This window comes from Petromyzon marinus, chromosome 14 (assembly GCF_048934315.1).
Source record: "Petromyzon marinus isolate PM22_M1 ecotype Great Lakes invasive population chromosome 14, UKy_Petmar_22M1.pri1.0, whole genome shotgun sequence".
Lineage (NCBI taxonomy): Eukaryota > Metazoa > Chordata > Hyperoartia > Petromyzontiformes > Petromyzontidae > Petromyzon > Petromyzon marinus.
Window position 1 is genome coordinate 8,800,471 of NC_133680.1, and position 27,394 is coordinate 8,827,864.

At 45.0% G+C, this 27,394-nt stretch overlaps 2 protein-coding genes across 6 annotated transcripts in view; both read right to left on the reverse strand.

Annotated features, from left to right (window-relative positions):
• Positions 1-289, reverse strand: part of LOC116942347 (plexin-B1-like) — a 129,342-nt gene extending 129,053 nt beyond the window's left edge. Inside the window, exon 1 of the mRNA XM_032954136.2 lies at positions 8-289. Coding sequence (XP_032810027.2) covers positions 8-15 — 8 coding nt within the window. The 5' untranslated portion in view covers positions 16-289. The remainder of the gene's footprint in view (positions 1-7) is intronic.
• Positions 290-4,431: 4,142 nt separating this feature from the next.
• LOC116942346 (mitogen-activated protein kinase 12-like) overlaps positions 4,432-27,394 on the reverse strand; it is a 31,017-nt gene continuing 8,054 nt past the window's right edge. For all 5 annotated transcript variants that reach the window (XM_032954131.2, XM_032954132.2, XM_032954134.2 and 2 more), the window contains 9 exons: positions 22,609-22,720; positions 18,860-18,889; positions 16,961-17,008; positions 16,014-16,128; positions 13,294-13,365; positions 11,184-11,260; positions 9,642-9,720; positions 8,078-8,251; positions 4,432-6,694 (listed from right to left, as the gene is read on the reverse strand). In XM_032954131.2, the coding sequence (XP_032810022.1) occupies positions 6,633-6,694; positions 8,078-8,251; positions 9,642-9,720; positions 11,184-11,260; positions 13,294-13,365; positions 16,014-16,128; positions 16,961-17,008; positions 18,860-18,889; positions 22,609-22,720 (769 nt within the window). In that variant the 3' untranslated portion in view covers positions 4,432-6,632. The remainder of the gene's footprint in view (positions 6,695-8,077; positions 8,252-9,641; positions 9,721-11,183; positions 11,261-13,293; positions 13,366-16,013; positions 16,129-16,960; positions 17,009-18,859; positions 18,890-22,608; positions 22,721-27,394) is intronic.

Consider the following 27,394-nt stretch of genomic DNA (forward strand, 5'->3'; position numbering starts at 1 on the left):
ACAATACCTCTCCATGCGAGCGCAGTTTAAGTGGAGCTGTCGAATTCCCTCTTCATGTGTACATCTCAGAGAAAGTGAGCAGAAGATCCCCCAACTGATGATTTATTTGCTGCCCGTCTCCGCGGTGGTTGATGGTGGTGGCGGCGATATTGTTGTTGTTGGTGGTGTCGGTAGTGATTTTCTTGTCTGCTCTGGCTCGCTCCTGCCTGCTCTGCCCCTCTCTGTTTCTCCACTGAACCTCCTCCCTTCCCTATTCATCCCTTTCACACAGATGATCATTTTACCCACAATGCATCAGATCAGCACGGGCAGACCTTGCCTGCCCCCACGTGGCAATGCGTTATTTGGTGGTGATGCTGCTGCTTGCTGAGCCTGCGTGGGCAACGGTGCACGGACAAGACTCAACACACTGGTCAATAACACTCCTTTAAAATATTTAATGGGCGACGTTTCGGCCAATGGCCCTTCTTCACAGCACATAAAGCTGCTATTTTTTACCCCTATATGGTAGCAGTTTGGAGGACAGTGCTGAACACAAAAAGTATATGTTTGGTGTAAGACTTCTTCGCAATGTGCCTTTTATTTTGTGCATGTACCGTATAACCAACACATAGCTGGATGAAGGCCTCCCATCGCTAATGCGGGTCACGGATGTTATATTCGCTGGGTTGGGGGAACACACACCTGTGAGAAAAACAGCACTACAATATAGTTTACAGCACTGCCCTCTGCTGCCCACGACGGAATATCGCAACCTGTGTGGGTATGGTGGGTCACCCATCCAAGCACCTATCGAGGCTCAAACCTGGTTGGCTTCCCAGATTTGTTGAGGTCATGCAAATTCTCGTTGATGTGGTCAAAGGCAGATTTATTTTGACAATGTCACATTTGTGTAAACCACAATCAAATATAGGTAATGTATCAGTACAGTACGTTTACTCATTAAATCCTCCCTGAATATAAAGGCCATTTAGTTAATTCCTGCTTTAGAATGCCTGGAAATACATTTCTATAGTTTTTTCGTGGAACGTCTCGCAGATCAGAAAACGACTTTGCTGTACTACCATCTACAGCAACCCCGTTGGCTTGCCGGACTGTATCGCAACTCATTACCTCCATCTGTCAGCGATCCAGCAATCTCAACTAAAATACGCATGACTTCAGGCATGCATTGTCAACCCCATCCAATCAATTTCACAAGTCTCAACTTGTAAATTAGAACGTGATTTCGATAGCTCCTGACCTGGTTGAGAAATTTACATTTTAATATTTCATAAGGCCTTACCATTTTGCAGACACAACCCGAGCAGCGATGGAATGAAAACATCACACCAACGTGTGCTGTATTCATGCAGCAGTTAAGTGTAACCATGTAAGCAGCATTCGAGGCTGTGCTCCTAACGTGGGGAGCCACGACCTAACGGTGGACAGATAATGGTATATGAAAAATAAATACATTACGTACAGAAATGTCATACTTATATTTCAGTTCTACTATGTGGTAATGCACTCAGCCACACCACTCATATGTAATACCAATACCATTTATCCAAGAAGGGAGTTGTAGTTTAACGGTTAACACGATGAAATTGCAATGCATAGCTTGCTGGTTCGATTTGATCTACCGGAGGTCCGGAGCTGCGGTTTAAACAATGAGCAAGCATCCTAAGTATCCACACTTCTGTCCACCCAGAAGTATAAATTGATACACCACAGAGAGTCAATCAGCGGTCGAGTGAAAGAAGTGTGTCTACTCCAACATCTTCAAACGTCTGGCCAGCGTGTAAGAGTAGGCAAAATAGCCTCTAGATAGGCTTCTCTAGAGCTCTCTCGAGTGGAGGCCCTTCCACCAGCAGTGGCGTGAGCAAGGAATTGCAGGGCTGCGCCTTTGCCTTCTATTTTATATCGAGTAAAATACCACCAAGTCTCAATATATTGTTTTCAGAGGAGCCTTACAGCACAATGAGAATTTTTTTTGGGAAGTGTTCTGCAAGTGGAAAAAAACAAAGCGCCGAGAGAAAACCCACACTTAGCAGGGGTTAACACTTCAACATCTGCTGATGCAATCAAGAACCCATTTTCTGTACTACCATCAGGACTTCATCATTAGTAATGCACTTATTTATCCTACAAGTGGAAAAAAACTGAAGCAACACTCAAATCTTCTGTAAAGATGGAAGCAGATGGCGATTAGTCCACTTGTTGTGCTTCTTTCTCCTGGTGAGCCAGCGTATGGCATCCCCCTCGACACCCACGGGAATGAATTTTGCGATCCACCAACTCTTGCTGCCTTCACAGTGCCGGATTACAGGTCACGTGCATAGCCGCCATTCCAGCTTTCTCACTCGAATGTTCCGGAACGCTGCTGGGCATAAGGCACTACCACTAGCGGGCAAATACGCTTATCCATAATGACACTATATGTTTGTACCCGATGTTCGCATTGTCCTAATTAAGCCGAACATGGATGTGGTGTGCCAAAATGTATTCCTGGAACAGTGTTCCAGACTGTTCAGGCTAATTATGAAGCACTGGCACCATGTTATGAGCGCTGCCCCGTGCTCTCACAGATCGAACACTGGACTTGCAATTGCAGAGGCTGCCGGTCCTATTCGAACTGCGCGGCAGTTAGAACAATGCGAGATTTTAAAATCCCACCCAAAAAATATAAATGGGTACACCACAGCGCAATTTAGTCTACTGTGGGTAATCACAGTAGACTAAATACCCTCGAGTACTTTCCAGTTGAGGTCCTTCCACCAGCAGTGACGAGATGGTGGAGATATTATTTCCCTTACTTGGTATGCAGGAAGTCGTAAGTTCGATCTTGACCCTGACGCCTGTACATTTGGAGCCCATGTGTTGGCTCTCCCCATAGTGGCGTGTTTTGTTTTGTCCGGGCACCCCAGCTTTGCCCTCCATATTTAGAAACATGCGTTTAGAGTATTTGGCGATTAGAAAATCCCACATGATATAAGCCATTTCGATGAGCTTTCGTGTGTGGCCAGGTCACCTCTGAAAAAAAGAGCGAGTCGCTTGGGATTTACCTGGGACCGTAAATAATTAATTTATCTAGTTCAGCAGTGGAGTAAGCAAGTTATTTCAGGGCCGTATCGTTTCACGTCATGATCATCTTGCAGCTCAGTGGGTTTTGGAGCTTCGCAGATCAGTATGATCTACCAACCCTTGCCTTCAGAGTTTTGAATTTTAGTTTATGGGCCAGGGCATAAATTATTGCCTATGGCAACAAAACTGTAGTACTGATGTGCTAATGTATTTATATGGCAAAAAGAGGGATTTACTGAATTTCATGACCCATTCATTGCAAACGGTGATCACGCACTTCACTGTTATTGGCCACAAAAGGAAATTGGATCCATCAAAGCGATGCCACCGCATGTGGCACTGACAAGTGAAATATCTGGCGTATTGCGGGTGTGCGAAACAACTCCCGGCTCACCCTGTGTGCGATTCAAAGAAGAAAAGCTTCAAACCAGTAGCACACTTTCCTTTGTCCTTCGAATTCCCCTGTCAGTTTCTCTATTTTCGTTTAACTTCCCCCCCCCCACACACACACAGTGTTGTGTAAATACCACTCAACCTGGTCTTTTGTTACTTTAAAAATAAGCAGTGGCTCCCAAGAGGTTGCGAGACTATTATGCCAGACTACGGTTTATGGCCTCTGTCGTTTCTCTCAATTTCTCGTTAAGTAATCCCCCTTGCACTGGATGGCCATTCCAAATCATCTTGATAAATCTGTCACGAGCACGGCAGAGTAGAGAGAGAGCCCCCTCAAGGGCACCACCAGACCCACCTAGCAAAGAAATATGCCCGTCTCTCGTGGTCGTGTCTGCTATCGATGTTATGGGCATAACTCAGCCGCAAATAGCACACGCGAGACTCCGTAAAAACACAGCAGTCCTTGTATCGCAATGGCTCAATGACCTTGGAGTGGTAGCCAGTAAGTTATGGTTTTATTAATGCACGGCATGTGACACCTTTAATATATGAATGCATTTTTATATCCAGAACTCTGCTTGGAAATATTTTCTCCGTGAACTTTTGCTCATTCTCATTCCTGCCTATGTCAGCACAGGTAGCTTCTCATCCGATAAATATGGCACCCAGAAAGGACAAAACGATATTTTGTGAAGGGGAAAAAAATGCATTCATCATCGTCAGCCTTGATCGATCCACTGCTGGATGAAGGCCCCCCGCAAGCTGCCACCATCTCTCACGATCCACCTTGGGCCTGCACACAAGCTGGTTTTCGTCGCTCCATCAACACTCCGTGTTTTGGGTACAATAATATCAAGACTTTTTCAGTTGCTCAGACAAAATAAGAAAGTGGCTTTAACTTCAATGCAACGAACACGATTCGATACATCCGCTCAACACCCATAACGGAAAAAAACAATTCATAGAGAACAATTAATTAAAGAGTTTCACGTTTTATTTTGTTTTACAAAATGGCGTCACGTATCATTAAAAAGTAATGAAACGTCAGTGTACACGACATGGAGACGTACAAATGGGAAACGGCGCTTGGGAGATAACGGCAATGCAATCTCTTGTGTTCGGCATCGGCCTCATCAATATTAGATGCATCACCCTCCGAGCTCACGCGTTAAATTGTCACCGTGCGGACCACGGTGTGTATGCTGGGGGCACAGGTGATGGAGGGCGAAGATGGCAAGCCGAGATTCGAACTGGTTTGATGTAGAACAAAAGAGGTCCTGTTACGTTTTAAATAAAGGGATGATTCATTGGAGACCGCATCGGAATTTTCTTTAACACGGGATACGATTAAATTCCAACAAGGTCTATCGTGAGTTTTAAGCGTTGATGACCCTGTTTGACGTGATGGTGTTTCCACCCTTTCCACCACCCTACTCGAGTAAGAAACAATGACCGACGCTCATAGGGATATTAAACCTGTCCAGGAGAAACAGTGCACAGCTCCTCTTTGTAAATAATAACTACTTCATTTGTTCACTCAAATTACCCCCGCGAAATTAAAACAATACACCGAGAGCTAAGGTGTTCTGCAGAACACCACAGGAATGCTGGGCCAGGTCACGATGCAATAGTCTACTTTATTATTTATACGGGGTTATGCCGTACATATAAAACCCCTCACCCTGCAGATTAACAAAACGGCAGACTGTGCTCTTTTGTCCAATTGGAACGTTCAAAGGGAGTGTTGGAGACATCTGCAGAGGCAATAATCGACCAGAATGCAATGACAAACAACTAAATTGCTAAATCTTGACTTGAAGCTTTCGTGACTGCAGGAATTCATCTTCTTTGGGTCTTTCGGTAAAGTCACGAAGATAGGTTCAAAATAAAAATGTAAAAAACTACGACGTTTCTATCGCAACACAAACGACCGTCCACCTGATGACGGTCACTTGTGTTGCGATCAAAACGTCGTAGTTTTTTTGTTAATTTGTATTATTTTTGAACCTATCAACGTGACTTTACCGAAAGACCCAAAGAATATTTAAAAAAAAATCGAAATTGCTGCCGGCTCCACGAGACAAAGCCTAATTTCCAATTCACAGTCAACAGAGAGAGAGGGTATGCAAGACATGGCTTTCCAATGATACTGTGTAGTGTAAATGTATTGTAACGATAGGGCAGGCCATCCTACAGGCAGGGTGGATAGCTCACCACTCAGTGTAAGGACAGCTACCTCTGAGGTACAAGAAACGGAGACATATCATGGAAAGATGAACATCTCACAATCACCAGATGGGAGGACCATATGTAAATGCATAGTCTTGAGTGATGCATCTCTATGCAACTGATAACAAAAACAAACGGAACTTTTATTTTACCCGGGAAGACGTACAGATTTCCCAGGGCAGTAGCTACCTCGAAGAGAGGACGATCCTGGAAAAGACTAGCAAAGGTGGCAACCCTTACTCACCGCTTATCTGACACGCTCACCACTAACCAGTCACTCACCAATTGCACTCATTAGACACTCACCAGTCGCTTATGACAAGTAAAGTGTCATATAGTACCGTATAGATGACAAGACTATTGCAATAGCACGCTTTGTCCAGTAGAAAGCACACCACTCATTGCAATTAGCATGCATTTCTTTCACCCGGGTCAACGGTCACGGGTCAAACATAGGTGACGTTCAGTACCATAGGTTCCTGGTTTCTTACAGTCAGAATGTATCCTTCCCGACTCATGTAAGAAGATAATAACACAAGAAAATGCTGCGACAGACAAATATGCGAACAGACTGACAAACGAAGTTGCATATAAGTGTGTGTGTGTAGATATATGTATGATGCATATTTGCCTGCAACTGTTGATATGGTATTCTGTGTTGTACACCACACATGTGAACTGTAATTCAATTGGAGAGAATGTCAAATGTCATTAAAAACCTGGCGTGCCGATGAGGCCAAGGAAATCAGTTCTTGCGAGAGCTCGAAGCTGTTACATTCTACGCTGCACGTGAAGTATAATCGTTTAATCAACAAAATGTTTGTGTGTGTGCGAAACTGACAATCACAAAGCGTCTGCTGTGTCGATGAACCCCGGGGGTTTGCTGGTGGGTGGCCGCGAGTGGACGTTTGAGGGTGAACGCTCGTGCCGGGCCAGGCCAGGCTCTATGTGGCCAGCTGGTGCGGGTTTTTTGGATCAAAGGTCGTTATCTCGACATGGATCAGACCTGCACACACGCACACACACACACAATGAACCCCCATATAGTCTTTCACAGATTGTTGGGGCAAGTGCTGTCAGCGAGCACCTATGAAGGCTGGCACGGCACACAAAAGGGGTGGGTGGCCAACACTACACCCGTCCACCTTTGTCTCCCTAGTGACGATGTTTACTACACAGCACACCTGGTACTCATTCGAGGCCGAGTCGACCTACAGGAGGCCCAGGACTGGTTCAGATATTCGTCACTGTTATTGTTTGTGAATGGGAATGGAACTCGAGTCGCTGGGTTCGTAGTGCAGTGTGCTAACCACTGCACTCCCACTCTCCCTCTGGTCTATTTTGTTGGTTTTCAGAATGGAGGCCTGGGGGCGTTCGTTTTGTGCCGTTCAAGGTGAAATTGTTGATCGGCGCCAAACGAATGAAAGGAAGAGCACCAATTATCACACCAAATGTAAAATATTGCAATTTAGTAATAAATAATCACTCTTTATTTACCCACGGAAGTGTCAGCGAGTCTCAAGACTTTGGGATATTATTTGGTCAGAAGCTCCATGAATGAGCGCTTGGGTTCATGTGGGAGGATGCCGGGATATGCTGAAAACGATGCACGCTTAGATTTAAGTCTCTTGTTGTACTGCCATACCTTCGCCACCTTGTGGCCCTCATTTGAGGGCTCGCTAACCAGGCGCAGAAATACCTATCTTGTGAAATCTGTTGAGGTCGGGTACATTCAGGGTCATTTGGTCTTTTAACAACGTAAAAAAATAACATTTTTGTTCTCAGAATGGGTCCCACGGCCCAGCAGAAGCACGTTTTCCACTTGTTGCAGAGGTTCACGGTTCGAATCCAGCGGCCGCCCCGGTTAATACTGCGGGTGTAAATATTGGAGTAGCAATAATGATAATTATACAAGTTATGCGCTTCACAGTGGACGTTAATGATCCACTGACATAATTCACAAGAATGAGCCATTGAGTGCCGGTGTCAGGTTTCAAATATGTCAAACTGGAAAATGACCCGCAAACGACTCAATTGGGATTCTACATTAGCAATCATCGCTCCCTACTGGCACACTAATACCCCGGGTGACTCTTGTAAATGAGACTCATCCTGGTCTCCTGCATTCTCGCCTGGTTAAACAACAGGAGCTTGAACTACCGCCTGCACATGGCTGTGCTCACACCGAGCTCAACTGTTCTAAGCCCAAGCGTTGCGCCACGACGCAAGGTCAGGAGAAGCGGTGGTTTTTTGGGGGAGCAGAGACAAACTCGGAGGGGGGGGGGGGTCAGGGAGGAGCCGGAGCTGGAGCAGAGAGGAGCAGGGAGCGGAGGAGACGCAAACGGGAGGAGCGGAGAGAGAGAGAAGGGGACGAGGGAGAAGTCGTTACTTTTCCATTCGCTCGTCTCCAGCTCGACGCCCTCGAACGTCTGGTCGTACGGCTCGGCCTCGGTCTCTTCGAGCGGCTCGCGAGTCTCCGAGAAGAAGGGGTGCTGCAGAGCCTCCGAGGCCGTGGGCCGCTGCTCGGGGTCCAGCGCCAGCATCTTCTCCAGCAGGTCGATGGCTGCACAGGAGACGGGAAAGTGGAGAGGCAACTGGTGGTGTCAATTGAACCGTCAATTTATTATTATTGCTCTGGTTTAACACGTTGGGCTTTCACGACCAATATCACCCATGAAAGGTTTTTTTGGGGCTATATCGCGTAAATATATAAATGTGTCATTAAACCCGCCACCACCCGACACAGCCAATTAGTAAGGTTTGTCACGTAAACAGAACGTGCCAATTCGTTACTAGTACCTCACACCGGTGTTTTGGAGAGCAAAGCCACAACATTTACAATCTGAGCAAATGTTGTGGCTGTCGCCTGACGATGCTCAGATCGTAAATGTTTTTAAATACGATGTATGAGTCGAGCAGCTAACTCAAAGTTAAAACGAACTAAACTATTCAAATGGTGGCATATAACTGGCAGCAATGTACACATGTGACACTACAGCTGAAAATTACCAACTTCCACCACAGGATGTAGCAGAGTGCTGCAGAAGTGCATTCCAAATATTCTAACGCTGTGTGTATATATATTTGTGTGGATGGCTTCTGAAAGTCAGAGGCCCCCAAGCAGCAGCCCATAGAGGGCCCTGCGTTAATCTGGCCCTAATTGTGGCAACCCTAGAAGGAAGAACACAAGGGAGAATGTATTCATACATCCATCCATCTGTATGAAGTTCATTGGTATTGAGTCTAGCGAAGCACACCAGGAAGCAGCTCATTACAGCGGTAACCTAGTCCTGTAATTTTAATCCGATCGAAAAATCAGTTGACAAAACAGTGACCCCCCCTCAGAAACGAAGGCGATCCGACCACATGTCCTGCCAAGCAAGCCCAGGTGGTTGCTACCCATAAATGAAACTTAAGAGTTAACAAAAAAATACGTCGATTTTTCACCACGTGTTTAAACAACAGCTACACAAGGTAATCATAAAGACAACAGTATGCAACACAGAAACATGCTTGCAGTCACAAACGTGGACAGTATGTGTCACAAGCCTCCTCACCTGAGCAGGCAGCCCTGAAATGCAGAACACTCTTACAAGACATCTGGCCAGTTGGGGAAGAGTAGACCAAATACCCTCTAGGGGAGCTCTCAAAAGCTCCCTCGAGTAGAGGCCCTTCCACCAACAGTGACATGAGAAAGCATCTACGGGTCTTCCCGTATATGTAACAATGTGTTATGAAAGAGCCTGTAACAAGTATACCAAAGACATAATATTTGAGGCTGCATCCTAGGGTGAACAATGTTTTTTTTATTATTTTGGTCATATCCTGAAATATTGCATGCAGCTCCTGGGAATTACACCACAACAATGCAACTCACCTCAATTCGCCAACCACGTGGCTGTTGTACAAATTGTCTCAAGTAAACAGCGACTACGTTCAGTGCAGCAACCGACCTATTGGATTGGCGTTTGGGAACACGGTGGAAATCCGTCTCTTCTCCATCTTGGGCAGCGTCTTTATGTACTTGGCTGCCTGCAACAACAACAACAACAAAACCAACAAGAAAGTGACAACAGCATTAAGCACTCGGGGTTACAATGACGAAAAGGCATTCGTGTAAAACAGACAGGAACACTTCCACCGTCACGTCACGAGCCACTTCTACCACAAACACGAGCGACAGTTCCATCGAATCCGTGCAGCACTAATCGCCCACTTAGAATCGGCGTTTAGAGCCAACTGCTCGCTCTCGACGCACAGGATGTTAGCACACTTCGGCATTTGTGTACATATTCTTGGTTCTTTCGGTAAAGTGACTTTACCGAAATAATATTATTTCCCTTCTACGTGACTTTACCGAAAGAACAAAGAATATGAATCCCTGCAGTCCCGAAAGCTTTAAATCGAAACATTTGAATACAATTAAAATTCGACATATCAATGGTTTTACATACAAATCAAACACGTGAAATCAATGGCTTTGTGCTACGAATAATTTGTCATTGCCCAAATCTTCACCGACTCTATATCTTTTCTCTTTTAAGGCCACCGTGTTATTGCCAAATGCATTGAGATGGTCTTCTTCTTAATTGTCCCTGTGCACCACTGCCAACGCAGCAGCAGTGTCACCACCAAATAATTTGTTCTGCATTTGTAGACAAATTTTTCTAGGGACCAAGATGTAAGTTTAATTTGGGATGCCCATGCCTGCCTATAAATCACGCAAAACATTAGCATACTAGTGCTGATGGTTATCGCATTGAAAAGTTACTTGAGTTTGTGTATAATTGTCATTTCCTGTTTTCAACCCTGAGTGATGCACCTTCTCGGGTATTTATTAGAGCTGGGACAGAGTCAATTAAGTCCATGAATCAACTCATCATTGTTTTCAACTACTTTTTTGGGGGGTTAATTACTCGAGCCCATTTAAAAACGAATGCTACCCCAACATCCTGCCTCCCGAAGGCAGAAAACCCCCCACAAGTCATGCCCAGTGCGATTCAACAGCTAACAATGGTGATGGCATCACAAAACTTCGCCCATCACCTCCCTTCCAGCGGCACATATGTAAACAGAAGTGAGACTTATGTATGTTAAACATCTTTCGCAATGTACGTAGTCAACCGTGCGAATCGGAGGTGCGGGGGAAGGCCAACAATTAATTATTAATTAATTGATTTTTATTTACTATTCAGATTTAAAAGTGCAGTGGCTTTCTAATATCAGAAGCAAGAGCATTTTAGACGGCCGCAGAAGCGCAACTGAAAGTGTGCGATGCAGTGACCATCTTTGGTAATCCAATTGTGTCGAGAAATCGAACCGATAACCTGTGCACTAATCGACGATGAATAATTGATTAGCCCAGCTCCAGTACCGCATTAATAATTATTGGACCTGGAGGCTTTGCTCAATACACCCGCAGCACCGTAGAACGTGAACTGGAGCCAGTGGCGAGTGCCAGGACCCCGGGTAATGAAGTGCAAGAGGCAGCTCACATTCTCGTCCATTCTGTCGACGAGGTACTGTGGAGGTGTTCCCGTCAGCTTCAGGATCAGCATCAGCTGGTCCATGTCTGGTTGAACTTCGTCAAGGCCGTTGTCATTGACAAAGAACTACCACTCGGTGTGTACACTTTTGTTGACACGCTGGGTTGCTAACCGTCCCGGATTGGCCGGGAGTTTCTACTGGAAAAAGGCATCGATCTCTTTGGTGACTATTGAACGCAATGCAGGAGATTATAACAATAATGGGGTATTTTAAGAAAATAAATTTAATTTAAAAATCTCCGGGAATAGCTTCAGCCAGAGTTGGTAACCATATTCACAGGAGATCAATACCAAATATTCAATAATACATTTTACAAATGTCCCAAGCCAAATGCAGTAGAATGGACCTTACTGATTAATACTTTTGGGAATCATTTGAGGATTGTGAGGCCTATAACTAAATCACCTGTCAGATCTTAAAAGCTTAAAAAAGATTAAAAGAGTTAAGCCTGGATTGAGTCTGGATGGGTGACCATATATCCTCAACGGGTTTCTAGAGGCTTCTGCGGGGCTACGTAGTGAGCAGCAGAGGGCAGTGCAATAACATTAATTATTGTACTGTACTAAACTCCCGCATCTATGCTCCATAGCTTCACTAATCCGCACTGACCAGCATGGTGAAGTGTTGTCAAATAAACCCCTGCAGCCTGCACAGCAAGAGGAGACCCCACCCAGCGGTGGACCAACCAAGGGCTCAACGTCGGCATATTCATGAGACAGAAGAGACGTTGTACAAAAGAATCGGATTATACACAGGGTAAAAATAAATACTCCTGAAAACCTTTAGAGGAGAGACTTGATTAGACATCACATAGTATGTGATTAAGACATTCTAAAAAAAAAAATACACACACGTCTACTGTGTTGTACGTTGTAAGTAAAATATGTAAAACATGATATATGTACACTTATGTAAAAATAATGTAAAAATCCGAGACTAATGTTTTGAGACGTCAACCGAGGGGGTATCGTACGTGCAGACAGTAAAGCGGATTACCAATTTAGACAGCAGGAACAGCAGGAGGGAGAAGGAGTAAACTATAATCACGGTCTGATTGGCAGGCAGCTGAGAGAGGGGGGAGGTTTTGGGAGGTGTGTAAGAGAGAGAGAGAGACAGAAATAGTGTGGGCATGAGAATAGAGAGGGCAGCAGGAGCTATGAGAGATTTCCGAAAATAATGAGATATACAGCACTGTAATTGAGACATCATTCCACGAATGAGGTATTTCATGTCCGTGTAAACATTGTATTCACCATTGCGTAGGCTTTCGCGGTTGTGCTGCGTAGCCATCCGAAGTGCTTTTGAGTTGTACGGGCGGCAACGACGCAAAACACACACGAGGCAGAGACACAGCCAGTTGGTCAGATGAAAATATTTTCAAACGACCGGTCCCATTTCTTTGATGAAGTCCACAATTTTCCATTTTTGGGTAAGCATTCATCCAGCAGTGGATAGATTACGTGTTTCAGGTGAACGTGTGGCTAAATTACCCCAATAATTGTTAAATGTCTGAATTGATTCGATAAAAACTGTGACCGTTACAAAACTGACACTGATTAAAAGCAGAGGGGGTCAATCAGTACAATTTGAATATGAACAGAAACTACAGCAGACATGAATGGTTCTTGCAACAAATTTTCGGGTAAAATGAAACTATAGTCTAATATGAAAACAACGCTTGTTAGCAAAATGTCCCGGAATGTTCCTGATCTAAATCAGATCTCGGAAGCTAAGCAGGGCTGGAGCCTGGATATTGCTTGGATAAGTGACTGCCACCTTGCGCAAAGCAGAGATGGAATGGGCCATTGCGGGCAGCAGAGGGCAGTGCAGAAAATCCATTGTAGTTCTGCCCTCCCCCACCGTCACCAAGTGGCATTGGACCAGTGTGGTGAAGTATGGTAAAAAAAAAACCCCGCATGACATTGAGACAACCTCATCCGGTAGTAGATTAACAAACAAAAAAACACGTGCTGTACATGTACAGGTTGGACAAAACTCTCTCCTCCCAACCGCTGTCCCACCACTCTCCACCGCTCGGTAAAGGTCGCCAAAGGATACGGTCATTCCCAGGAAACAGAGGCTTTCCGGTGATCATCTCCGCCATGATGCAGCCCACCGACCAGATGTCCACTGCAGAGCAGAGGGGACAGGCTCAACACAGCACTCACGCCGCAAGACACTTCGACCAAATCACCCGGCACGTGTCCGGCGACGTTCCATCTCCAGCGCTAAGCAGGGAGAGCCCCGCATGAAGCTCGGACGGGCAAGCCCCATGCACAACAAGTCGCAGGCGGTGGCGAGATGTTAACTGCCTTGCCTGGTATATAGGAAGTCTTGGGTTCGATCCCAGTCCTGACGCCCATATATTTGGCGTTTGCATATTCTTCCCGTGGTCGCATGGATTTTTCTTCGGCTCCTCCAGTTTTCCCTCCACATTGAGAATTAACATACTTTAGAGTATTCGGCTGATATATACGTTTCCACTTGATAAGCCACTTCGTTGACCTATAATTTGTGGGCAAGGTTGCTTCTGAAAAAGACCTATATAGTTCAGTGGGCCTTACTTGGTAAGGTTAAAAATAGTTTAATCGTAGTTGATAGGTTTTTACCCTTTTATCTGGCACCAAAACTAATATAAAGTTTAATCGTAGTTTATAGGTTTTTACCCTTTTATCTGGCACCAATAAAAAGTTTATATGTTGTGGTGATATGTGGTGGTCAGCAGAGGAAGACAAAATCAATTTCTGCACTGTACTTCTATGCACTGTACACCATCACCAACCCACGGTGAGCCAGTGTGGGTGAAGTATGGCCAAATAACCCCCACGTCAGCACGGAGTGGAAGCAAGGCTCTGGATCGACAAAGGGTTGTTCATTTACACGGCACTGCAATTAATCTGGCTTTTACGATCCAGGTCTCAAGAGGCAGGCGTCGGAAGGCACTCAACAGAGTTTGAAGCGGGGACACAAGTAGCATCGGTGGGATGCGGGGAGAGCGGCGTACAATTCATTTGACGGTTTAGCTGAGCTTGGGCGTGAAACAATCTCAAAAGGTGTGGTGGTGCAGCGACGCATTTAATGAGCGTGGACAATGCGCGTGTGCGTGAGTGGTGCAGTGAGAGCCATGGGAATCGGCAGAGGGGGAGTTGCATCCATGATACAGTTCGGTAACCATAATGATTAAAAATAATAGTGTCATCCTATTGTAATTAAAACATTAATTCGGTTAGTGGAGGAAAATGTGTGGATTTTTGCATTCCAGTATTTCCTTACCGAGCTACGAATTCACCGAAATACATGCCCACAGATTTGGCTGTTTTATGAATAAAGCATGTGACCTTGTTGTCTGTGTTATTGATATATAAGTGGTTGATTTGCTATATTTATTTTAATATGTATACTTGCCCAGATAACTAGAACAGATAACTCTTCCTAAACTTATTATTAGTTCTTTCGGTAAAGTCACGTTGAGGGAAACAACAAAATAATAAAATATATAACAATATTTATTTTTTTTTATTTTATTATTTTGTTGTTTCCCTTCAACGTGACTTTACCGAAAGAACTAAGATATTTATTTTTATATATTTTATTATTTTGTTGTTTCCCTTCAACGTGACTTTACCGAAAGAACTAAGAATATGAATTACTGCAGTCACGAAAGCTTTAAATCAAAATTTCTCCCTAAACTGTTGCACCAATTTCAGCCAATCAGGTATACTGATTTGAAAGCCGATGACATTTCGTTTATGCAAACGAGACTGAAAATGAGAAAATAGTTTTACCTATGGCCCGGTAATTTCATCATATTGACCCTTGGCGTTGTTTTATCTTATCTACGATTTACAATAGCCTGGCAAATCATGCAAGCCTCACAACCGCGTTTCAAAATCATACCACAGATAGACAGACGTGCGATCGAGCTGTGTGCGGGGCCAGGGGGAGACATCCAATCACATCAGGCTTACCGGGAATCACATAAACTGGTGGGTGGTGAGGGTCACACAGTGGGTGACTAGGGTCGCGTGCTGTGTGGTGAGGGTTACGTGGTGGGTGGTGAGGGTCACGTGGTGGGTGGTGAGGGTCACGTGGTGGGTGGCGAGGGTCACACAGAGGGTGACTAGGGTCGCGTGATGTGTGGTGAGGGTCACGTGGTGGGTGGTGAGGGTCACGTGGTGGGTGGTGAGGGTCACACAGTGGGTGGCGAGGTTCACATAAATGAGGGTGAGATGAGGGCTATGTGAGCGTCACGTCAAGTCCATAATCTGGGCTGCCCACTCGTTATAATTCAACCTACCAGGGAACGACAGCGACACAAGAGACATTCCCTGCTTATTTTCCCTTACCTATGCTATTATTGTTTTGCTTGTTTGCCTAGGAAAGCCTCACTGAATCTCAGTCGGGGGCGAAGTTGCTACGCGTAATCCCAATGGAGTCATTTGCAGGGGAGTGGAGGAGGGGTTCGGCATTGAAATGTTTGGTCAATGCCAATCACATGGTATGTTTTTATCAACTTTGGGGGAAATTGGAGAACCCAGATTTTAAAAAACCCATGCAGAAGGAGGGGAGGCATACAAACTCCACACAGAACGGCACACGATTAGGGAATTGAACCCTGACACTTCTTGCAGTGAGGCACAAGTGATAACACTGGACCACCATTACGCCTTATACGAATGCTATAAATGCCGCCAACATGATGGATGTGCCCGGGTCCCAGATGTTGAGTGGTTGTGAGTGGTTGCGAGTGGTTGCGGAGTGTCCCCCGCTGACCCTACCGGTTTGCGTGTAGTGCATCCAGTTGAGGATGACCTCGGGAGCGCGGTACCAGCGTGTCACCACGTAGCCCGTCATCTCCTGGTCGGCGTGGCGAGCCAGCCCGAAGTCCAGGATCTGAGACGGGTGCAACAACGATGACAACAAACAGCAGCTGTCGTTTACCACCAAGTGTTGGTGATGTCGCCACGAAGCCCGAGCGAGGCTAGGTGCACTTTGAGGAGCATGCACATGTAGTGAGACAAATATCCCCCGTGTAGCCTTAACAGACTCTTGGGGCAAGTACTGTTAGCGAGCACCTATGAAGGCCGGCACGGCACACGAGGGGGTGGGTGGCCAGCACCACACCCGGCCACCTTCTTCTCCCTAGTGGCAATATTTACACACTGCACCAGGTACTCATTTGAGGCTGAGTAAACCTAGGGGAGGCCCAGAACCGATTAGATAATTGTCACTGGTGTTGGCCGTGAGTGGGAATTTAACTCGAGTAGCTGGGTTCGTAGCGCAGCACGCTAACCGCTACCCTGCCACTCCACACACACACATTAATTACTGTACAGGGCCTGATGTAGCCAGCAGTCCCTACAATGAACTCGCAAGTATCAAAAAAACCGAATTATTTCAGCAGCCAATACACATGAGTGGAACCTGCAGTGCATCGCCGGTTTTTCCTAAAACAGTGAAACTCTGCCACATGTAACGGCGGTGTGACACTGACACCACGCACCCCCCCATGCCCAGTGATGATGGTGACACACTTCCCCGGACAACCATTTTTAGGGTCAGTGGACCAATTGGAGACTCACACCAAATAACATTCAGGGTTCTGGATTGGTACTCAGATATCTGGCATTCGTGTGTGTTTGTAGCACACTGAACTACGAACGCGGCAGGCCGAGTGTGGTTCCTAGTCTTGATTAACAGTCTTGGCCATAAAGTGCCACAGTACCTTGAGCTCACAGTCTTCATTTACAGCGAGATTCCCTGGTTTGAGATCCTAGGGTACACACAGGGAGACACGGTGCAGCAAGGCAAATTAGTAAATATTTCCCACCGACACATTTTGATGACGTAGCTAAACCACGCCAATAGCAACCTCAGCGTCCGTTCGGCAATTCATAAATGCTGCATTTGTTCACTACTTCATAAGTCAAGTTTCAAAGTGGGCCAAATTTTGGACCCTGATGCCAGAACACAATGGCCAACTCCTGTAAGTGAAATTACAGCAGCCCCGTAGCACTGTGGTGGTGGGGGAGGTGAAAGAAGCCATGCACCGCTTCAGCAGGACATCCCTGCCCATTCTAGATTTGAAGCTTCTGTGACTGCAAGGATCCATACTCTTTGGTTCTATTCGGTAAAGTCACGTAGGTAAAAAATAAATAAAAATCACAACGTTTCACAGGGCTAATTGCATTTCGGACCAACACCACTTGACCAGTGAATTCAAACATGTACATCTGACCCTCAAAAGGAATGGATACTCTGACCGTACCATCCGCCAAGCTGTTTCTCCCTCCATACAGAAACAACCACTTGATACTCCGATCAAAACCATCACACTACCATATATAGCAGGCGTTACTAAAAAGATCTCCAAAATTCTAAACAAACACAAGATCCTGGTCCGGTTCAATACAGCACACAAAATCCGTGACCTGATCCCTTCCGTGAAGGATGTCATTCCTGACGTACAGTACCCCGGAGTTTACAAATTGATCTGCACCTGTGGTGACTGCTATATCGGGGAGACGAAACGACATGTCTCTGACCGAATTCGCGATCACAAATCAGATTTGAAACATGGCAGAACGAATTCTTCTGCCGTGGCTGATCACTGTTACAACGTTGTGGGTGATCACGATATAGTCTTCTCCGATACCAAGGTTCTATGTAAACCCACGGGTTTCTATCAGAGATTTCTTCACGAGGCAATTCAGATTTACAAACACAGACACAATTTCAACCGAGAAGATGTCTTCAAATTAAGCAACCATTGGAAAGATGTTCTAAATCGAACCAAACGTTAAAGGAATTTTTAATGGTACAGTATGTTCATTCAATTAGTGGCATCCCAAACTCTCACGGTGGTGCTAATGTATTTTTGATGCTATTTGCGAGCTTGCACAGCTTTACATTTTATGCTAATTCCTTTGTCAAGGCGTCTTTTCTGTTTACCCACTCACAGCTTAAAGGAGGCGACCTGCGCTTGACTTTTTTTCACTCCAACGCTGTCCTCCGGACAGGTTGGTCCCGTCACCTGATGACGACCACTTGTGTTGTGGCCGAAACGTCGCGATTTTTGTTTATTTTTTTATCTACGTGACTTTACCGAATAGAACCAAAGAGTATCCCTGCCCATATCGGCAGGAAATTACTTGTTTCATTCGTATTTAAGACTGAAGAAACAGGAAGACTTCTTCACAATTCTGGCTAATCGCCTGATGAAGCTGGTTGTAATCACCATTGAAACGTCATACTCAAATTGTAAATGTTGTGGGTTTACTCTCCAACACACCGGTGTGCTGATGTAGTAACTAATTGGCATGTTTTGTTGACGTGACAAACCTCACTAATTGGCCGTGTCGGGTGATGGCGGGTTTGATGACACATTTATATTCACACGATCTAATCCCAAAAAAACCCCGTTATTATAGATAATATTGGTCGCGAAAATCTACGTGTTAAACAAATAACTTTAACTTTGACGATCAATTTGGACTCGCCCGGCAGGCATCGTGGTTTTTGATGTAACGGGAATCATCAGATTCCCATGGATTCAGCACCAAGTTGTTATTTTTTTCGTAAACGCATTTCCACATGAAAGCGGCAGTTTATATGCGCCACTTACCCGATGGATGATCCCAGAAGAATGAATGTACTATATGTAAAAAAACAGAAAAAACGTGATGTATCAATAAAAAAACCCATACGTTTAGATACACTCTGCATCAAGTTTACAGTACTGTGTATATATACTAATTATATGGTAAGAAATGTGCACATTGTGTATGCTTGTTTAATTTATCTTTTCAAGAATGATGCACTAAAAATATCGCATGGTACATTTGTAAAAGTCACCTATGGATGTTTATTATTAAATACCAAAAGCATTCACAAAGTTACGTATGATTTGTTAGGTATTAATGTACACGGCACATCAAAAAAGCAAGCCACGGTCACTCATATTTACAGTGAACTCCCTATTACCTGTGAGCAGATGATTCTTTGCTACAAATTAACTGTGCTTGTGAACAAAAAACATCTTTGATTCATGATTGATGTTTGGGTTAGGCCACATCATGATCTGACCAAACATCTGCAATCAAGACCTATCCACCACCCAGCACAGCCAAACGAATTCAATTGTGATGTGGTGTGCAAGCATCTGACAACACGCCAAATTATTATCTTTCCAGCTCACTGATAAGTCGATAAATTCTCCAAACCAAATGACTAGTTCCAAAAGTATATCATTGCTAACTTTGGATGTAAGAATGCCGTGTTGTTAAACGCTTGCTGCACGCGACGATTTTTTTTATTTGGCCACGTCGAGTGCTGGAGGGGTCTTAACAACACAAATTTAGTTAGATCGCTCTGTGGCCTTATCCAAACGTCTATCGTGAATCACAACACTGGCTGCGAAAACCGAGTACGTGTTTAAAAAAAAACAATATATCTAAGCGCATGCTGGTTTAATTACGAGTTGTCCCACAATCGTTGTCTGAGAGCCGGTGACTGTCGACGGGACTGTGAACGCGTTGGCAAGGGAGCGGTTTACCTTAACAAACAGTAAACGTATATTAGACATCCTGCCTTCAACCCCCTCCATCATGCCAGGTGGGTAAACAATAAGTACGTTTGTATTGCTTAATGTGGATATGATTTGTTGATATCCACGTTTCCGTTTTATACGGGCACTCCCTCCCCCCTCCACCACGCATTATCCTGGATAATTGTAAGTTGACTCGATTATTTAAACAAGGGGGAAAAAATCTTGCATACACTTTACCAGACAGGTATTTATCCAAAGGATGTAATTAGCAATAACAATGATTATCAATAATAATTATCAATAACGATAATAATGCCAGAGTTCGTGCCAGGTGCTCAGGAAGCGGCACGGAATCTGTAGGCCGTGATTTGTTGTCCATCCCCGGCAACTCCGATTAGCACGGTTGGCTACGTACGGTGCAAAAGAAGTTCAACATACATACAACGGGGGCTCCGGTATCGGCTCTGCCAGGGAGGGCATGGGCCACGCTTTGCTCAATGTGGCCAGTTGTCTTCAGTGTCAGTCCATAATATGAACACAGCTGTTCACAACAGTTGGGTTCATATTCAATCATCCTCATGAGAGTTATTGTACTCCCCCCCCCCTTTTAAATTACAGACAGAGGCGCGGACAGACGGAGGGAAGGTCGGACGGATGGCGCTAATGCGCCAATGCTTTCAACCTTCGTTTGGAAAGCGATTAAAAGAATTCCGGATTAAAAATCTAAAGGTTCCCCATCTACCTTGGACACATTAAAGGTCCCGTGGTGACCGGTGCTAATAGAAACAGTTGTAACCTCGCAGCGTTCCTCCTAAAAGCCGATCATAAATTAATAATGGGATCCCTGACCTGGCCCATTTTATGTGATATGACTAATTCATGCAATAGACGGCCCCTGCTTTGTAGAGGGGTTGGCACTGTCTATACATGAGATGCAAGCACCTTACATCTATTATGCAGCATCATTATGCATTGAAAATGCAGTTATAAATTATGAGGCCAGGTCATTTTGGATAGCTGTGTAATTGCCCTTTCTGGCAGATAACTAGGGTGCGTGTGATACAGACAATCCCTTGACAGGAAATTCCTTAATATTCAAAGGCTGGCCCTTTTGTAAATGCACTGCTTGAATGTATGAAGCTGATAAACATTTCTTTATGCTTGTCTTCATGGGGTTTCAACTCGGATGACCTGCGAAGTGTTGAAACATGTACAGTATTTTTTTTAATTATATCAGTAAAGAAAAAGTGAAAGCGATAAACCTAGCAGTTTGGACTCTCAGGAATGCCATACCAGTCAATTATAACAAAATCAAATCACTTGAGGACCCTTGTAACACCAGAATTGCTATCTGTGCTAAAAGTAGCATTTGCTAATTATCACCAATTGAACCCTAGTTACACAAGTTTAATTAATATCTAATGAATGATCACCGATCTGTGAAATTCACAGGTTTCAAAGAGCTGCTATCCCAATTAATAAGGCTGGAGGGAACGTAATGTAGCGCAAACATTTTCCAGACGAAAGCAAATAACTAAAGCCAGACGATTGATATCCCATGGCGGGTGATTGTGTGTGGGCATGAGACGTTGTCAAACACTCACAAAGGCTGCCCCGTTGCCTAGCAAGGAAGCCTGTCGGTGAAGGTGTTCTATTGACATTTCAGTTTCAATCCGAACGTGCCTGCTAAGGGAAACCACTTCAAACCCCGTGCAGTGCCAGGCGATTGCTCGCTATGCGGTTCCGTCCCCCGGCTTTTGTTCTCGCTGTGGCAGCTCGACGGCCAAAAAGTCGACATTGCACGAATGTCGACTTGGCAACCCCGCCGCTCCTGCCGGCCAGAAAAGAACACTCTAATATTTGTAGGGGCAGGTGGCAGCGCGGCCGGAATGTTGCTGCCAAGTTCACACTGGTGCGATACTTTGTCTCTTTTAAAAAGTTCACGAGTGTTTTCATGACCTTTCGAGTGCTGGATGGTAGCCATCTCTTTGGGCAGTCCTAAGCCAGGGGCGTAATATCGTAATTTGTGTGTTATGGGACAAGCTTCTCGCACGACAACCATCGTCAACTTCCCACCAAAGTGATTCAGCTTCATAAGGTGGCGTTTCTTGTAACTGTACTACTGACACCCAGGGTAACGATAAAGGTGCAGCAGCTGAAATTGCTTGCTTACGTCACTACTGGCCAAAGGGGCCTCCGCTGGAGGGAGCTCTCTAGAAGTCATAGTTCATAGTTCCATTTATTTGGTAAAGCCCCTGTGAGCCATTCGGCTCTTGAATCGGGTGCAACCGCAACAAACAAAAAACAAAAACATGAACAAGAAAACATCTTAAAGTGATTATGTGACTGTGCAAACGGAAAATCCAGGACAAAAACATCAAAATATTCCTGAAATAGCACCGTACACCAACGTTGTGAGCACACCTCTAAATGGCATTTGACCTACTCTTCCACAATGGCCAGTCGTCTGGAGAAGATTGACCCCAACAAAGGCACCCTGAACCCATTTACACTGCTGGGTCGACAGAGGTGAGGGGATTTTAAGAAACTTCCAACCTTCGTTTCAACTGCCCCGCCAGGAGATCGAAGTCCAGAGTACAAACCATTGCACGACGGCAGAATCCCTGACACCCAGGGGAATAACAACCATTTGAACTGAACCCACAATTCCGGGACTATGGCCCCATTGCCAGCTGCTGTGGTCATAGAGCTATCTCGTTGGCTTTAATAACACACCACTTAATCTGGTTGGCTGCGGTGAATCAACCATGCTTTCACAATGTGGCTGTCAGGTCAGGGGGGATTTGTGGTGTGCATTGTCTCACCTTAAGTCCCTTGAGAATCTGATAGATCAGGTACTGAACCTTGTCGTCTGACTGCTTCCCATGCTTCATGATCTTGCTCAGGTCCGTTCCCATGAAGGGCATGACCAGGTAGCTGTGGGAACAATTCGTTTACAATGAGTTGTCGTTAATGCATTGCAGTCTTGGCTCTTGAGACACCAGTCCTTGGCCAGGAGGCCGGCGCTAGTCCTTCACCTTGGCATCGGGACTGTTGACTAGCCTCAATATTGGCCTCGACCTGAAAGGCATTGGCCTCAACTGGGCCTTGTGGCTCTCAGCTTCAACCTCATGGGCCCAGGCCTTGAATTCCAGACTAATACATTTCCACATGGGTGGCCTTGATACTGCAATGCCTCAGCCGGTGACGTGGCCCAACGGTAGAGCATTTGCCGCTGGTTGCAGAGGCTCATGGATCGACTCCAGCGGCCGCCATAATTAATACTGCAGATGTATATGTAAAAATACGCGGCGTCTGTTTCACAGTGGGCGTTAAAGATCCTGTGACATATTTTGCAAGAGTAGGCCATTGTGCGCTCGCGTACGGGTTCAAATGTGACAATATTTAAAAATTCCCCGCAAATTACTCAATTGTGTGTCCTCCCCCTACTGGAAGATCACTGAGCTTGGCCAATTGTCGGCAGCGGTTTCTGGCTGTCATCCCTCTTATTTAGTGTCCTGCCCAAACAAACAAAAATAGATTTTATACAGTGCCATTAACAGACCTGTACATAAAATAACCCAGCCCTTATACAAATAACACTGAAAAGGACAAAAACAATCCAAAAGGCACACAACCTTACACAGACAGGTAATGAGCTAAATGAATGGCCCCCTCACGTTAGCGACCATTCTGATGTTATTATTTCAAGGTTATTGCATTTGCTTGAGTCGTACAAAAACACGGTACAATTGGATGTATTGCTGCGGTCTTCATTTGTGTGGAGCACTGACAGAATGGTTAGCATTAGCGACCCAGGTAATATTCGTGCCTATGCTCATCAGTGACAAGTGATATTTAGCCGTGGCCTGAATCTCCGCCAGGGTAAACTGGTTACATAACATCTTTGAGCCTTCGCTTGTCCTTGGGCACCACTACCTTGCCTGGTGGTTGTGAGTTCGATCTCGACCATGACACCTGCATATTTGGAGTTTTCATTGTTCTCCCGTGGTCGCGTGGATTTTCCTCCAGGTCCTCCGGCTTTAGTACAAAAAATAGTAACAGTCTATGCAACCAATCATCCCTATGCTTTATATTATATCGATTGTTTGTTTACGGTGCCATTGTTTCCACTAAAGTGGCTGGCAAGGCTGCTATAGAATAGAAGAAATTAGGGGGGGAAACCATGGATTCTGCAACAAGCGTTTGTTCTTGGAAGTATTTAATTCGCAGTATGGAAGCTGATGGGTAGCTGTCAAAAATTGGTTTGTGTTATATGTTTTTGAGCAACCCTTTGATCAATTTTGCCAGTTTTCAATAGGGTGAGTCCGTAATAACAACGCAACAATATACTGAAGCTTCATTTATATTGGATCATGTTCACAAACTATAGTGCCACCCCCCGCCGTCATTACGAACAGACGGAGAGAGCTCATGCATAAATTATTTCAACCGGAGCTTATGAAGACAACCTTATAATCATTTTGCAGTGTGCACAAAAGGGGGATGATGATGTAGGGAGTGTGTTTATTCATGCTGCACTTTGATTTTCTTTGCGTTGCTGCATGAACGCTCTCATTTGCTAAATATTCGGTCTTTTAGTCCACAGGGGGCCTTGCGCGGAATTTGAGGTCACATTCCAAATTCTGCCGAAGGGAATTTTCTGACAATAACAGTGAGCACAAGACTCGCCTATTAAAGTACACTTTTGTGACTTCTGCACGCAAAAAAGTATCATACGCACTCATTATGTCAATGAGTCACATGCCACATGCTGTGTACAATTAAGATAACAGTGAAGAAGTTTACTTACCTCAAGGATTGCTTTATCAGTGGCGATACATCTTCTCAATAAAACAAGTTATACACTCTACTGGCTCACACGTATGAAGTTACAGCTTAATACTAGGTTGGAAAGCTATGGCTGGGTGGCTCAGATGTTAGGATCACAGCTGGCATCGCTGTGATCCTGTGTTGATATTGGAACAGCAGCCCATGATTAAACTGGGTTCTCAAGTGCAGTGATCAATGTTTTATACTATGCACAGCTCTGAGAATTAATTCGGTTTGACTGTCATGCTCAACGATCACAAACATCACTCATGTGGACGAGTGGGTGGGAAAGTGCTTTCCTCTACTGTGTGGACCAGGTCACTCAAAGGGATTTCAGATGTAGCTCTGTGATAACCACTTCTGTGGGCCGTTCTCTGATACGAAAGGTTTGCACTGCTCTGCGAGAGATCTGAATGGAGAATTTTTTTTTCATGACGTGATGCAGATGGCACAATTGGAATAAAATTGGGGTAAAAAAATGCGTACAAAAAAGGAGTGACAAATTCCTGTATTACAGATCCTTGTGACCTCCAGGTCAAATGCGCTTCAGAAAGTGTAAATTATTATTACCATTGTTATTAATTTAAAAAAAACATAGGCCAGACACAATCTACCCTTCGACATCAACAAGTCTCCCACGTTCGCCAGTCGAGAAACTGGACAATTAATAACATTGTAATGCAACACATGTTGGTCTACATTGAAAGGTGTTCTGCCCCAGATGTGTGAAGTGCAGAGCCTGAGCACTACAACTGCCCATCACCTTTTGAAAAATTGGCAGGAATGTATGTACTTCTGCCATTTACACTTACACACTTCAAACAAAGTATATATTTACAGTGACGTGCTTGCCTTTCCTCTACTTTGCACTCCTACCGTTTTTTGTATTGTTGTTGTAACCTGCAGACCCGCCCCTACTTGACCATCTCTGTAAAAGAGCTTCATAGCTCATCGGATTCTTCCAGGATAAATACAAAATTCCGATTCTGAATTACAGCACATCGTTAGCCTGGTGCCTTAATCCACATCACCTGGAACGGCGCCCAATCTAGTCAGAAGCTAAGCGGGGATGAGCCTCAATAAAGTCTGGATGGGTGACCACCATGGGTGAAGACAGGCGTTGTAGGGCTGTGACACTGCATTGTCAGCGGGGGACAGTGCAGAAAATCCCATTGTACCTGTGCTACGCTCCAAAGTCTATGGTTCTCGCCTTCACCAGCCCGCACTGATCAGCGTGGCACAGTAATAAAGAAACCCCGTGGCCCGCACAGCATTGGGATTCGCTCATCGACCAGCGGACTGACAAAATAACTTTACACGTACAGTACATGTTTAGAGTAAAAGGGCAGGGACTTGGGGGGGGCGATGGAATGTCGGGGGAGGTGAGAGATGTGATGCCGGTAGGGCTGGAGAACAGCTAACACCGCGTCCGCTCTGACGGCGATAAGACGCTTGCTTTTTGCCAGTGCCGAGAGACTTCCTTGGGGCAGAGTTGACCTCCCCACCCTTTGTAGTCTGACCCCAGCCCTCCCCCACTCTTGCACACTCCGCACACACTACCCCACTGTCCTCCCGCTATGCTGAAGTACAGCATGTGCCGTTGACAGGCAAACGCAAGTGCCCCGGCTCGACTGACCTGCGCTTCACGTGGGATTATCGCACGGACTCTTTAGAAGCAGGATTGCGTGCTTGCGTGGGTAGAGTTATACAGAGCAGTGAATCGTATCCGTGCCCCTTTTATGGATGGAAAATCCTATAACCCACGGATTGATTCTTACTGTTACCCACACTTATCCGTGGATAAGAGGAGTAACCCAGAGTTGGTGGATAACTCTTCCCAATATCTATACTTATCCATGGATGAGTCACCCAAATGTGCTCTCCCGGAAGCGCTAAGTTCCTCCTCTTATCTGCCATTATTTGTGAATAAAAGGAGTCGCCTGAGTTGGAAGGCAAATTAATCCTATTACACAGCTTCATCTGTTGACAGCCCTGCAGATAACAGGAGTAACCTCGCACAGGTCAACCTGCAATAGCGCCCCCAACATCACATCACCATTCACAAGAGGGGTTTGTGATTATTTACAGTCATATATTTTTATATGGTTGCTGATCACAGACCCCAAGGCCCAAAACGCCAAGTGCCCAGCAACTTACAGCACTAATGAAGGTGTACAAATCAGAACAATTATTACTGTGACTACACAACGCACAATTGAAGCCGAGGGCGACACACTGTCGTCATATCTGGGGTGGGGTTACCCCAGTCCCTAACTCACTGCACACAGTCCGAGAGAGAGAATTCAACGTTAAAGCAACACTCGGTCACCTATTCACTCCTGCCACACGCTCACTGGTGTTCACAGTCGCCTCCTTGTCACTACTCATCTGTTGCTGCTCCCGAGGTAATCCATCACGTGAACTCACAGAGTAACATCACTGTGCATTACGGGGAAATTGCTGGCAATTCGGTGTCTGAAACTGGTATGTTGCCTCCCTTAGGTCAACATGTCCTGAAATTTCGATTTAAAGCTTTCGTGACTGCAGGGATTCATCTTCTTGGTTCTTTCGGTAAAGTCACGTAGAAGGGAAATAATAAAAAATAATGATGTCTTATTTTTATTATTTTATTATTTTATTATGTTTATTTTAGTATTTCCCTTTTACGTGACTTTACCGAAAGAACCAATAAGATGTCCTGAAATTATTACATGGTGTACTCTACACCGCACATGCACTTTATTAGTCTTAAATACATATATGTGTGTATATATAGGA